The sequence below is a fragment of the Babylonia areolata genome, chromosome 24 (assembly GCF_041734735.1).
Source record: "Babylonia areolata isolate BAREFJ2019XMU chromosome 24, ASM4173473v1, whole genome shotgun sequence".
Taxonomy (NCBI): Eukaryota; Metazoa; Mollusca; class Gastropoda; order Neogastropoda; family Buccinidae; genus Babylonia; species Babylonia areolata.
In genome coordinates, this window is record NC_134899.1 from 25,864,404 (window position 1) to 25,879,606 (window position 15,203).

At 42.3% G+C, this 15,203-nt stretch overlaps 1 protein-coding gene across 2 annotated transcripts; it reads right to left on the reverse strand.

Moving 5' to 3' along the window:
- Window positions 1-626: 626 nt before the first annotated feature.
- Window positions 627-10,782, reverse strand: LOC143298981 (uncharacterized). Of its 2 annotated transcripts, none has more exons than XM_076612038.1 (6): window positions 10,691-10,782; window positions 4,764-4,839; window positions 3,964-4,122; window positions 3,299-3,459; window positions 1,953-2,173; window positions 627-1,302 (listed from the first exon to the last, which is right to left on the reverse strand). In XM_076612038.1, the coding sequence occupies exons 1-6, from the start codon at window positions 10,721-10,723 to the stop codon at window positions 1,176-1,178; spliced, it is 777 nt and encodes a 258-aa protein (XP_076468153.1). In that variant the 5' UTR covers window positions 10,724-10,782; the 3' UTR covers window positions 627-1,175. The 2 variants fall into 2 exon arrangements, with proteins under 2 accessions (XP_076468153.1, XP_076468154.1); XM_076612039.1 differs by lacking the exon at window positions 10,691-10,782 and adding an exon at window positions 8,722-8,776.
- Between the last annotated feature and the right edge of the window lie 4,421 nt (window positions 10,783-15,203).

A 15,203-nucleotide genomic window follows, 5' to 3' on the forward strand; every position in this document is an offset into this window, starting at 1 on the left:
GGCACCACAAAGCTTCTCTAGCTCTTTAGGGAAGGCCTTAATGACCTTAAACCATGGCATTCAGTTTCTGTTGAGCTCTCGTTCTACTGCTAGATAGGACTTGTTCTTACACAGTTGACTGTGACTTTTTGGCTCATGTATTTGTTTTCTTTTTTTGTCAGTTTGATTTGCTGTTGTCACCAACTGGTCCTTATAGTATCAGACACCACTGTTCTCCATTCTTTGACTTGTTCCATTGGAGAGAGAAGTAGTGTTAGGACGGTGACTAAAGCAGACCAGCCAGCAGGTATTTCCTAGCCGACAATGTGGTACCCCATTTCTGACAACAATATGATGCCCCATTTCTGACAACAGTGTTGGGCTCCATTTCTGACAATACGGTGCCCCATTTCTGACATTAACAGCAACAGATACAACGCCATCGGAGGATCATTTGACTGGAATTGAACGCCCGGGGAAACATATCATTAACAAAAAAAAAAAAAAAATCCCAAACAAAAAATTGATCAGTATTGGAAACTTTAACAAATCTGAAGAGTAGCATGGTTTCTGTGAATGGCTAAGTTGGAAAAATGACTGATAAGTTGGAAATCCAAGATAAAAATACATTTCAAATCAAATCAAATCAAAAACACTTTATTAGTCCACATGAAAATAACCACCAAGTCAGCAATATTTAATATATGTATACTTTTAAATACTGACAAGTAAAAACAATACAAAAAGCCCAGTTCTCCAGCCTGGCCAGCTGTGCCAGAAATAAACTTGGTAGTAGAACATTATTACCTTGGACAAAAATTCAAAATTAACACATTTACCCTGTGAACTGCTAAGAAACTTGTGTCAGAATGACCTTTCTGGTTGGGTGGGCAATGAATAATGTAAAGCCTTTCAGGGAAGAGGGCTTTAAGGGAAGAAGCACATATCAATACCACACAGTGTAAGTTACAGGGATGGTGACAGGTTTTCAAAAGCACAAAGCAGACACACTAATTGTCAAAATAGCACAATATTCATGAAAATTGAATGAAGATTTTACAGGCATTTATATTTCTGTATAACATGCACAGAATTGTTAGTGGGTCTGCAGACACATTTTGCTCTCCATCATTCCTGCTTATTAAAAAACAAAAACAAAAAAAATGCAGGCAGCAGTTTCTGATGACAAAGATCTCTCAGTTTTCGGAAGAAGAGAAGAGTCCACTGATGCCTGACCAGAATACACTGGCGATATTGCGGACAAAAGACTGGACTTGTTCTGGGTTACACCGATATGTCAATCCCAAAATTTCACGCCAAATTCTGAAACAGAAAATAAGTGTTCACACGTTAACATGAAATGGCACTCATGTAGACAGGTTAAGTACTTGTGTGGTTATTGCGTGTATGAATGTATAATGGAACAAAGATCATTTGCTTACATGTTCGCATATCTTTGATTTTTCATATTACTCCTTACAATTATTATCATGCAGTAACAGCATGCATACATGCATATGCTCAAAAGACAGAACGGACCAGCAAAAGCTGCCTTCTCAAGCCTGCCATGAATATATTACTTAATTAAAGGGGATGAACCACAATAGAATACAGTTGTCTGTACACAGGTATCAGTGCAGAGAAGTAAAGGCAAGCACAGAATTACTCTCCCAATATGTTCATTATTTTGAAGTTAGTTGCTGGGGCATGGGGTGGGGCAACCAGCCACATGATTAGCACAGAAATAATCTTTGCTTCATTCAACAAACAGGATTGAAAACATTTGGTGAGAAAGTGCTGCCCCCACTGACATGTACAGACAAAAGTATAGATATATACAGTTTTGTTGGGGTTTTTTTGTGTTTTTTCAGCTGTATATAGTTGGGATTTTTAAAAATTTGCTTGCTATCTTTATTTTCTGACTGTCACACCCATTGACATGATAATATCCACACGCAAAAGTTTCCACTCACTTGAGAGCACCTTTCTGGAAAAGATGACGGGGTTCAAAGACAAAAGTGAAAGCCCCTTTGTTGCTCTTCCACACTGTGCAGAAGTCGTGAGCGGTGTAACAGGAGCCGATGACTTTGAAGGCAGCATGGGACAGGCGATGGCAATCCACCTGGTCCTGGCGGTAGTAGGGCAGCAAGCGCTTCGTCAGGCACTCATTGCTATTGTTGATGAAGACCTGACCCTGTGGACCCAAATCAACTGATCAAAAGATGGGAGGCTACTATGTATAGCTGCAGCTACTTTCGATTTCTCTACTAAGTCTGAGAAGATCGTACAGGATAGTGGGTCACGTTATGTTAAACTTGTTAGAGCTAAAATTTCCTAGAATCTCAACAGCACTGTATCAAAATCATGAAAATTTTTGTCACATTGTTCCTTTCAACCTTTTAACACGAACTTTCACACGGCTTTGTTAATAAATTTCACTGTCAGATACTGTGCGAAATGAGGCAAGGGAAGTAATTCAAGTGATACGCAAAGCAGTGTGATGTCTCCCATCACGATTTCGGGGCGGTCAACATGTATCAGCACTTCCTGAGTATTCTTGGTTTTAAGCTCAGTTCATTATTATAATTTTGTGTGTGTGTGTGCGTGTGTGTGAAATGTGTTCTTTTGCGAACCCAACAAAATATTGTGAGGGTGTATTTTTGCCACATTTTTTCGCTTTGTGTTCACTGCATCTCAACAGAAACAGTAACAGTCGGTCAGGCAGACACCAAACCAACACGTAAAAACCCCCTCCCCCCTCCTCATCCGCACCCCCGACACACAGTAATGATTATTATACAACAACAATGACAACAACACCGTGTGGAGTGATGGCCCAGAGGTAACGCGTCCGCCTAGGAAGCGAGAGAATCTGAGCGCATTGGTTCAAATCACGGCACAGTAGCCAGTATTTACTCCCCCTCTATTAGACCTTGAGTGGTGGTCTGGACGCTAGTCATTCGGACGAGACGATTAACCGGTCCCGTGTGCAGCATGTACTTAGCGCACGTAAAAGAACCCACGGCAACTAAAAGGTTGTCCCTTGCAAAATTCTGAAGAAAAATCCGCATCTATAGGAAAAGCAAAACAACAACAAGAACAACAACAAAAAAACAACTGCAGGCAGAAAAAAGAAGAAAAAAATTAATGGTGGCACTCTCAGTGTAGCAACGCAGGGAGAGCAGCCCGAATTCCACACAGAGAAATCTGTTGTGACCAAAAAGTGTTATACAATACAATAGTATAATAATAAACAAACATAACACCAAGGAAATCACAAACAACAATGAGAAGAAGAATGATGCAGGGCTTCGCAAACCTCTTTCGTAAAGGTTGGCAGCGCCTGCTGGAAGCTTTGGCAGTAGGGCAGGCCAACATCCAGCATGAAGCCACTGGCACCGCACGACAACCTCTGCTCAAAGCAGCTGTAGAACTCACAGTCTCCTGCTTGTCCATGGGCCTCGCATCTGTCGTCCACCTCTGCCAACAAACAAGGAAGTGTGACTGTCGGTTTCTGGTCAGTTCCTATGCTGCTACTTCTTCCGCATTAAATAACGTACAGGCATGTCCGACAACATTTTCAGCACCATCATTGCAATTCATCAATCCATCTTCTTCGAAATATGAGTGGAAAATATCTCAATCTGTGTGTGTGTGTGTGTGTGTGTGTGTGTGTGTGTGTGTGTGTGTGTGTGTGTGTTGTGTGTTTATATATACACACACACAGAGAGTGAGAGAGATCTGAATATCTACACACACACACATACAATATATATATATATATATATAGAGAGAGAGAGAGACAGAGACAGAGACAGAGAGAGTCTTTTTGAGAAAGACATTGGTCCATTCCATGACCAACTCCCCTCTCCCTTCTCCTCCCATCCCCTTCCTATCCCCGAATCCAGGCATCTTCACTCAAAACAACCAATGTCATGTAATATCATACCAATATGTACGGTGCGAAACATACAACCAACTCACCTTTTCCATTTGCCCGTGCCATATTCTTGGCACCAATGAACCAGGCTGACACCGGTGAGACATTTCCAAGCGCCAGCGCTACCAGAAGAACAACAGCTGACGTCATCATATGCTGCTCCGTCGCCATTTCCGGATGTAGAGTTATCGCTATCGATTGATCTGTAAACAGTTGTTATCATAATCGATTTGAAAACATGTGAATTAAACCGATGGCGGTAGACAGTCCGAACTGTAAACAACCCCCCCCCCCCCCCCCCCCCGCAAAAACAAAAACAAACAACAAACAAACAAACAAAAACAAACAAAAAAACAACAAACAAAAAAAACACCCTCAAATCTGTTCTCTGAAAAAGAGTAATTTTTAGACAATACTTTTTTTTTCAATGTTCATCAATGAAAAGTTGTTTTAAAAAAAATATATTTGCAGGGAAAACAATTCTTAAGGCATCAAGTTATTCTGTTGTTAATTTTTTTGAAACCTTTGCAATTAAAATCAGCAGTGGCAGGCATTTTTTGTCCATTTTGGGAGTGAAGCTGAAGTTGAATTGTACGCTTGAATCTCGATTCTCTCTCTCTCTCTCTCTAAATATATATATCTATTTGCTTTTTGTTCATTATTAAGTTACACACGGCTGGAATAATATTATATATATATATATATATATATATGTATATATATCATGTGTGTGTGTGTGTGTGTGTGTGTGTGTGTGCGCGTGCGTGCGCTCGGATATACACATAAATCATTCCTACTTAAACTGAAGTCAAATACTGAAAGCACAGTAATACATTTAACTTACCAGACAGAAGACGAAGCGGTGTGACGGTGTCGGTACCGATCGAGACAAATCTCGATGACGACAAAATGCTGATCAGCTGGAAGGATACAAAAAACGTTCAGTGCAGCAGCAGCGAAAGCAACAATAGCACTTCTGTTCACATACGCCGGGCTGTTCAGTTGGTCGGGCAAACTCGATCACTTGCTTACTACAATGGGAACACTTTTACCTTTTCTCCGAGGACCTTAGAGAAAGGGGGAGCAAAACCTTGGGACTTTATACTGTGAAGCCGACACCCCTTCCCCGCCACTCTGCCCCCCCCCCCCAACCACCACCTCTCCCCCCACACACACACACCTACCCCCCCCTCTCTCTCTCTCTCTCTCTCTCCCTTTCTTGCCATAGCCTGTTTTAAAGGTCCTGATTCATGCACTGGCACACACAGTGGTCGCGATTTATTTCGTTTTCGTCATAGCCAACTCGATTGTCCAGGTCAAAGGCTGTGTGACGGAGTTTCCGATGTGAAATTCCACCATCCTCCGCAGCGGAAAAAAAACCCATTCCCGCCCACATACTGACTGTAGGCCTACATGTGGTAGCCTTTTTTTGTTTTTGTTGTTTTAGTTTTTTGTTTTTGTTTGTTTGTGTGTGTGTGTGTCCATCCGACCACTTCACACGAACTCACCTCCCTCCCCCTCCCTCAGCCCCCCTCGCCCTCCCCCCCCCCCCCCCATCCCCCGACCCCCACCCCCGCCTCCCTTCCCCCAGAGACCTCTTCCTCGCGCGCTCCTTCCCCCCTTCCCCTCCCCCCCCCTCGCCCCCCCCCCCCCCTCCTCCCCTCCCCCCTCCCCCCAGAGACCTCTTCCTCGCGCGCTCCTTCCCCCCCTTCCCCTCCCCCCCCCCGCCCCCCCTCCTCCCCTCCCCCCCTCCCCCCAGAGACCTCTTCCTCGCGCGCTCCTTCCCCCCTTCCCCTCCCCCCCCCGCCCCCCACCCTCCGCCACCCACCTCCCCCTTACAGGATTCCGGCTTCTTGTTTGTTTTTGTTTTTTTAACCGATCACTCTGAACTGCCAGAGGTTTCGACATCGTTGTTGTTTTGCTTCACGTCAGTCATCGCACAGTGCTGTGTGTTTTTGTCCCTGTCTCTCGATCACTTCCACGTCCCCTATACTTTCACACACACACACACACACACACACACACACTCTCTCTCTCTCTCTCTCTCTCTCACACACACACACACACACACACACACTTTCGACTAGTACGGTGAGGGACTGACTTACACACATCATTTCGTATCTGTCCCTGTCAGTAAGTTTTGTGGTGTTGACGTTTGTTTCCGTTGTTGCATTGTGTTGCCATCATCGTGCAATTATTTCCGTCCACTGCCGTACCATGTTACACCTCCTTGTTTGGAAATCTTCCGGGGCATTGCTCATGCGGCCAAGTCATGCAGCTATGGTGACAGGGCGAAGGCCGTGTATCTCGGCCGACAATGTTCCCGAAAGAACTAAACGCATCCCCACATCATCAGCCCACCCTTACTTCTTCTTCGTTTATGGGCTGCTGCAACTCCCACGTTCACTCGTATGTACACGAGTGGGATTTGACGTGTATGACCGTTTTTACCCCTGCCATGAAAGCAGCCATACTCCGTTTTCGGGAGTGTGCATGCTGGGTATGTCCTTCTTTCCAAAACCCACCGAACGCTGACATGGATTACAGGATCTTTAACTTGTGTATTTGATATTCTCCTTGCGTATACACACGATGGGGGTTCAGGCACAAGCAGGGCTGCGTTGACATAATTATGTTGACCTGGGAGATCTAAAAAAAAAAAAAAAAAAATCTCCACTCTTTACCCACCTGGCCCCGTTACTGAGATTCGAACCCGGGACCTTCAAATTGAAAGTCCAACGCTTTAACCACTCGGCTTTTGCGCCCCTCAGCCCACCCCTACAAAAATCACCCAATTAATATGTCTGTATATATGCACGTACACACACACACACCGTGCACCCACATACACACCGTGCACCCACCCACCCACCCACCCACACACACACACACACACACACACACACACACACTGGTAGATATATAGATAGATAGATAAACGATCTTAACCCGTTCATGTTTTTAGAACTTGTAATTAAATTTCAGCAAAATTTTACTTCGCTGAACTGAGTACAGCTTCTCCAGGCTTGTGCCCCAGCATCCATTCTGAACAAGGTGTTATTCAGTGAAAATATGCTCTGTGTGGGTGGGTGTGGGTGTGGATGTGTTTAATCTGTGGGGAATTAAACACATCTGCAATTTGTTCATTTCAAAGTAAACAAATCTCCTCTGTGCTGATTGTTACACGTGATTCAGTAAGGAAATCAATCAGTGAGTCAGTAAAATAAGTGAATAGGTAAAAATGTGTGTGTTTGTGTGTGTGTGGGGGGGGGGGGGGGGGGAGGGGGTGCGGGGGGGGGTTGTATAGGTGTGTGTGTGTGTGTGTGAGTGACTGTGTGTGCAAGTGTGTGTGTGTGTGTGTGTGTGTGTGTGTCTATTTGTGTGTGTGTGTGTGTGAGTGTGTGTGTGTGTGTGTGTGTGTGTGTGTGTGTGTGTGTGTGTGTGTGCGTGCGTGCGTGGGCACGTGTGGTGCGCGTGTGTGGTTGTTGGATGCTTTATGCAATGCTATTCTAATCAAACAAGTAAAAAAAAAAAAAACAAAAAAAACAAACAAACAAAAAAAACACCAAACATTCTGAAGACATATTACAGCCGTGAATCAGCCTGTGACTGCGTAGTCCACTGAATTCGTAATGACCACAGAAGTGTGTAAAAGAAAGAAGAAGGGGGGAAAAAAGAAAGGAAGAAAGAAAGAGAGGCTCACTCTGCGCCCTTTCCCTTCTTCTACCGCCTCATCCTTTTTCTCGGCAACTCCCACTCTTTTCCCCTTCCTTCCCTCCTTGATACGGCAATACGGCAACAACAACAGCATCACTGTTAAGGGGTTTGTGCAGTGGTGTAGAATTCGACGTACATTTTAAAAAAACTAAATCTCCGGCCTAACGCGGTGTGTGTGTGTGTGTGTGTGTGTGTGTGTGTGTGTGTGTGTGTGTGTGTGTGTGTGTGTGTGTGCGTGTCTGTATATGTGTGTGTGTATCTCTCTCTCCGGCTGTGTGTGTGTGTGTGTGTGTGTGTGTGTGTGTGTGTGTGTGTGCGTGTGTGTGTGTGTGTGCGTGCGTACGTGCGTGCGTGAGTACGTGAGGTGCGCGTGTGTGGTTGATGCTTTAAACCCATTCTGAAAACGTACTATAGCCGTGAATCAGCCTGTGACCGCGTAGTCCACTGAATTCTTAATGACCATAGAAGTGTGTAAAAGAAAGAAAGAAAGAAACTACCAATGAGTCAAATATGTGTTCCACATCACTTGCTGTTACCCCCATGTGCACACACACATGAAAGACCCTCAACACACACTGACAATGTGTTAGCCTATAGAACTGTTCAGTTCACACTGAACCAACACCACCTACTGTATACACAATAAGTAATGCATTCAAGTACATCAAACCCACTTTAGGTGTAGCAAAACCAAACTACTCTACACACCTGCTACACACATACCATCTCCATGGCTTCTCATCTTTCAGTGCTTTCATTGTTTCCATAGTCAGTCAACAACTGACAATACGCTGACATAATTATCAATGCACTACCCTTATGCGCCAAGACACTACACCATTTGAACCAAGCATTGTAACAAAAAATAAGAACAAAATCTCTAACAAAATAGAAAATGGGGGTGGGGTGGGGGTGGGGGGACACAAAAGATTTAGGCCATTACTTCCCTCACTTAGTGGGTACCTTTCACACATTAACCCCTTTTCTTTCCACAAGCCACAAGATCAACTTAAACTGACTATTCACTGACACAAAACATTGTTATCAACATAGCATAAAGCTATTACAAGTCGTGTACTCACAGCCCATCAAGGATTTCCCTGCACTTTACATCACAGATCAGTCAGTCAGCCTGTGTCAGTGTTCAGTTCTTCTGGGAGACAGCTACAAACTAGCTGTTCTGACTGTCCCACAACAAACGTGCATATACACTAATTATGAACCATAACTTTTCCAACAGGTTAAACCAAAGTAACCAATCTTGGCTTGTCCTTAGTGACGCTATGTGAATGACTGACAGATTCACTGCTTAATCCTGATTCGTCCAATTCAACAGATTGATCTGATTCGCTCACTTCAAAACCTGTTTCTACACACATTCTGTGACAACAAGTCCAACACTGCGTAACAAAGAGAGGGGGGGGGGGGGGGGGGGGCAACTTGAAAGACAGACCGCCTTACTGGGATGTTCTGACATGCCGACACTAGTCTGTTTCGAACACGTCGATATCAATTACAGCACGGGGATTGCGGCAGACATCACGTGTTCTTACAGGGATGGGGAGGGAAGGGGGGCAGAGTGTGTCTGGTGGGAATGACACTGCTGGCACACTATAACAGTTGGAAAAAAAAAAAAAAATCAGCCTGTGACTGCGTAGTCCACTGAATTTGTAATCACCACAGACGTTTAAAAGAAAGAAAAAAACAGAAAGAAAAAAAAAAGAAAGAAAAAAAAGAAAAGAAAGGAAAAAAAGAAAGAAAAAAAAAGAAAAGAAAGAAAGAAAGAGAGGCTAACTCTGCGCCCTTTCCCTTCCTCTTCCACCTCATCCTTTTTCCCAACTCCCACTCTTTTCCCCTTCCTTCCCTCATTGATACGGCAATACGGCAACAACACAACAACAACATTGTTGAGCGTTTGTGCGGTGGTGTAGAATTCGTCGTACATTTTTTAAAATTATTACTAAATCTCCGGCCTAACACGGTATGTGAGAGAGAGAGAGAGAGAGAGAGAGAGGGGGGGGGAGGGAGAGAGAGAGAGAGAGAGAGAGAGAGAGAGAGAGAGAGAGAGAGAGAGAGAGAGAGTAAGGGACACACAGAGAGACGCAGAGAGAGAGAGAGAGAGAGAGAGAGAGAGAGAGAGAGAGAGAGAGAGAGAAGCAGAGAGAGAGAGAGAGAGAGAGAGAGGCAGAGAGAGAGACAGAGAGGGACAGAAAAACACGGACAGACAGAGACAAAAAGAGACAGGGAGACAGAGGCAGACAGACGGAGATTTAAAGAGAGGATTTCTTGAACATGTAATTAGCCAACGTGCACACAGACACAAACTAAGGCACAGACACAAACACACTCTTATAGACACGCACGTGCGAGCGCGCACACACTGACCCCCCCCCCCCCCCCGTACCTCCGACTCCCTCCCCTACCCTCACCCACCCCCACACACACATACACGCGGGCTGAGATACAGATAGAAAGATAGGGAGAGATATATATCTAAAGAGAGACAGGCAGACAGACAGAAAGACAGAGAGACAGAAAGATGGTGAGTAGTTCAACCATATAAGGTAAATTAGCTACCATTCATTCTTTCCCCACTGCACCCCGCGCCAGCCCCCCCCCCCCCCTTCCCCCCCGCCCCCCTCTCTCCATATTTAGGCAGTACTAACTGGTTATGAGTCACAAACACACACACGCACACACACAACCTATCAAGCACACACACACACACACACACACACACACACACAACCTACCAAACACGCACACACACACACACACATATACAAACACACACGCACCCACACCCACACACACGCACACACATACAAACACACACGCACCCACAAACACACACACGCACACACACAATCTATCAAGCACGCACACACACACACACACACACACACACACACACACACACACACACACAACCTATCAAGCACGCACGCACACACATACAAACACACACACACACGCACACACACAACCTATCAATTACACGCACACACACACACACACACACACACACACACAAACCTATGCAGCTGTTACCGTGAATGTTGTTACAGGAAACTGAGTTGGCATACACTGTGTGGAAGGACAAAGATCTCCACACCAAGTACGTCAGGGATGATTCAGCTGGCTGCCCAACTGGCGAGTTGTGTTTGTGTGCAATGCCTTGCAACTTGTATCGACAGCGCGCGCGGTTAACTACAGCACTTACATGCACGCGCCACGCGCGCGCGCGCGCGCGCGCGCACACACACACACACACACACACATACACACGCGCGTAAACGAACGAACGTTGCGCACGCACAAACACTCGCACACGCACCCGTTGTGCACACATTCACGTGTGCACGAACCCAGAGAGAGAGAGAGAGAGACGAAGGAACGAAGGAACGAAATTATATTCCAAGAGGGTAAGCGAATAACAACAACAAAAACAAATCAAACAAGAGAGGCAAGGCCTTCAAGACTCACTTGTGATACACTGAAAAAAAGCAACCAAACCAATCGTTAAAATGTGTTCTGTATTTGTTATTATAAAGCTTCGGGTTAAAAAAAAAAAAAAAAAAAAAAAAAGTCCTGACGGCAGATTCGAATCCCGTGTGCTTGGGTGAGAAGAAATTGTCTTACCCAATACACTATCCTGGCTCCTAAACTGGCGTTCAAAAATTTAATATTTATTTAAACATGTTTTTTTAAGGGCGATAAATCGATTGCGGAATTCGCAGTGAGAACGCTTAAATCATATTATTCTGTTGTATCTTGGGCATTAAAAAAATCTTTAAGGACAATTAAAAATTCGTTTTAAGTCCGCGGTAAAGGAGACGTGGCTATCGCCGCAATCACACTGCAACATTTAGCCGTTTACTCTGGATCTAGATAGATGTACAAGTTTAGTTACACCCGCCGGGAATGTACGACATGGTCGATTCAATTTCTCTTTTAAGTTCATTCTAGTTTTATAGTTTTAAAATTGATATGAAAATTGAGCATTTTGTTAAACTAGTAACATGTAGAGCCAAGTACAAGCACTTCTAAACGTCGTACTAGTATGAAGTGAAAAGGACTTCATTTTGAGAAAAGTTAAGACTGGAAATTTTTACGTTTCATCAAGGGTATTAACTCTCACGGTTTATTATTTTAAAGTCTGAATTCTGACTAATTTTGTTGATATTTTTATGGCAGTTTGGGGCATAATCCAGTAAGTGATGAGGCGTTCTGAATATAGAGATGCTTTTCGTTCTCTGAATAGATATTTAACGGTCTCCTTCTCCAACTTTCCATTACATGTTATTGTGTATTGTCGATTGAATATAGGATTGAACCAGCAGGTCATCAACTTGAAACAAAAGAATATGAGCACATGCTTTGAATATGTATAAATATGTGTACGCAAATGATTTTTTCCCATGACCTTCAGGGCTCAGCCAGTAGATCTATAAAGTCCACTCGTATTGATTTTAGTGTTTTCCGAAAAAGACCACTTGGGCGAATAAACATAGTGAAAGCCCTGTATACTGAGAGTAAAACACACAAGCTTTTTATGTATTGGGTATAATTTCAAAATGTAATGTTTAAGATGAGAAAGACCAGTTTAAAGCAAATTAAGTCCCCGAGCATTAATTACAGATTAATTTCCCTTTTTTATTATCTGCACCAAAGACATCCAGAAATATAACTTCCACGCTAGCAAAAGAAGTTCCTGTTTGAACAAAAAATGATAATAATGACTGCTCTTGTTGTTGTGTCAGAATATCAGATCAAAGTGCCAAGTTTAGAGAAAAAAACAACAACAAAAACAAAACAAAACAAACAAACAACCCCCCCCCCCCCCAGTAAATACAGTTTGCATATAATTTGGCTTCTTATTTATTTATTTAATTATTTTTTTACGTGCCCCTTCCAGAGGTGCAACATTGTTTTAAACAATATGACTGGAAAGAACTGCATATTTTCTATTTTTATGCCAAAGTTGGTGTCAAATGACAAAGTATTTGCAGAGAAAATGGTAATGTTAAAGTTTACCGCGGACACACACACACACACAAACACCGGGTTGAAACATAGACTCACTTTGTTTACACAAGTGAGTCAAAAATGAAAGGGGGTGGGGATAAGGAAAAAAAAAACAACAACAACAAAACATGCACAAATGCAAATTCTTTACAAAGAAAGAGAGAAAAGTAAGCGTGTACATCAATAACTATATGCATGGTACATGTATAAAATGATACAGTAATGGAGGATAGAGAAAACAAGAATGAAGGGGAGGAAGAAAAAAGAGGAAGACTGGGTGGAGAAATAGACAGAAGGTATACAGACAGACAGAGAGGCTTAACACAATCATTACTAGTAATCAATTTGAATTATGGTTAGAAAACTATGCATGCACAAAAGCAAATCCTCCACAAAGAAAGAAAGAGAAAAAAAGTAAGCATGTACATCACATAATTATATACATCGATTATTATATACATAGTACACGCATAAAATGATATAGTAATGGAGGATAGAGAAAGCAAAAATGAAGGGGAAGAAAAAAAAGAAGAAATAGAGAGACAGGTAGACAGACATACGTAGTGACAGGCATAAGGTGTAAACACAATAATCATTAATAATCAGTTTGAAATTGTGGATTAAATGATCACGGTAACGTGAAGCAGGATTACATATTTTTCATGAGATATGCACGATATGTGTTTTTGAATATAGAGATGCTTTTAACTCTGTTCACTTCTATACGTGATAACATTTCATTCCATAAGCAACCCCCTGATAAGAAAGACTAGACTTGAATAGATCAATCCTTGGAAGCGGTACAGAAATCTTGTATACATGACGGTGAGTGTTAACAACAAACCTGCGTTGAAGAGAAGGGGGAGAAAAACCAGACATGCTTTTAAACAAAAATAGAGCCTTATTAAATCTAAGTTTAGTTGTTTGTGGAAAAATGTCCATAGCTCTGTAAGCAAAAGAATTTAGTGATGAGGATTTTAAAAGATTAATTCTAATGTTCGCCTAAAACCCTAAAAAAGGTTTGGAGTACTTTCACGGGCTTCATAAATAATAATTATAATAATAATGGTACTTATATAGCGCTGAATCTTGTGCATAGACAAATCTAAGCGCTTTCGCACCAGTCATTCTCACGCACGCACGCTTCATCCCAAAATGTTGATACGTAATTAATGTGGGATTCGACATAAGCATTGAAAAATGACTTACGACAATGATGATTCATAAAGTATCTTATTTTTGATAGTTGATAGATACGTTTTGATACTTGTTTATCCAATAGCGATATATGATGTAACCATGATAGGTAATTATAAACCGTAACCCCGATAATTTTATAGTGGTCTACTTCTTCGATCATCTCTCCATTAATTTGGATAGACGAGCAGTTTACAGACTGATTTTGAGAGAGAGAGAGAGAGAGAGAGAGAGAGAGAGAGAGAGAGAGAGAGAGAGAACAGATGAATTGAATGAATTTCATTTTCTGGGGGTAATAGTGTAAGCAAGGAATTGTGATTTTTTTTTTTTCATCGCGGTCACATAAATGGAAATTTGGCATTTACAGCACTACATAGCTAAAGGAGAATGAGAGAGAGAGAGAGAGAGAGAGAGAGAGAGAGAGAGAGAGATGATTTTTTTCATAAGGCCATGGCCCTTCAGAAGGGGGTGTACATGAACATATCAAACACGTTTTCAGATTATCATGTTACATATGAGAGATGAACAGCCAACTGCTTTACCCTGCTTTCATTGTTGATGACAACAATACAATCATAATACATAAACATGGGTCTGTACTGTACTTGTGTGGTATAAGCTGCTCTCCAAAATGACTTAACCCTGGACAAGAAAGTACAAAATGAATTTCGCCTTCTTTTGAAGATCGACATAATGGACATTTTCAGACTTCGAGAATATTTATGTATCTCGATAGCGATTGCAATGAACGTATATATCAGAAAAACCAAACCCAAATTTTGTCACAATGCGCTTCAAATGTCTGTTAGCATGCATAGATATATAAGTTGGCGAATAGTGTATTTGACTAAACAATCTGTAGAAGTAAAATCTTTTCACTATTTTGAACATGACTGTTCTAATTCTGCCACCACACAATACAATCGATCATTCTTTCACGAAATATATGCATAGTACTTTATGAACTCACAGTACAAATCCAGAGTAGTGAAATCAATCTATATCAACAATGAATTACTGATTTATGGCAGAGCAATGCATGCACTATCTCATGCATCAAGTTCCTGTTCAGCCCAACCCCTGTAACTGTACTTAAACATTTCTTTCATACTACACCCTCCATCTACCCGGTTACCTCGAAACTTATCTCCCTCCCCCTCTCCCTCCTCTGCGAAACGATATCACTCAAATAAAACAAAAAAAACAAAAAAAAAAACACCAAACAAACAAACAAACAAACAAAAAACACCTCTAACGAAATGTGCACAACCACCAGTACATGTAACGGAACATTAAACAAAATTCCTTCTCGACATCACCACGACCACAGTCAACACAC

Coding starts and splice junctions, on each gene's coding strand:
- LOC143298981 (XM_076612038.1), bottom strand. CDS start 10,723: ATGCCAACTCAGTTTCCTGTAACAACATTCACG. Junction 4,840..10,690: donor TTCCTGTAACAACATTCACG/GTAACAGCTGCA, acceptor GTATCCTTCCAG/CTGATCAGCATTTTGTCGTC. Junction 1,303..1,952: donor TTCCAGAAAGGTGCTCTCAA/GTGAGTGGAAAC, acceptor TTTCTGTTTCAG/AATTTGGCGTGAAATTTTGG.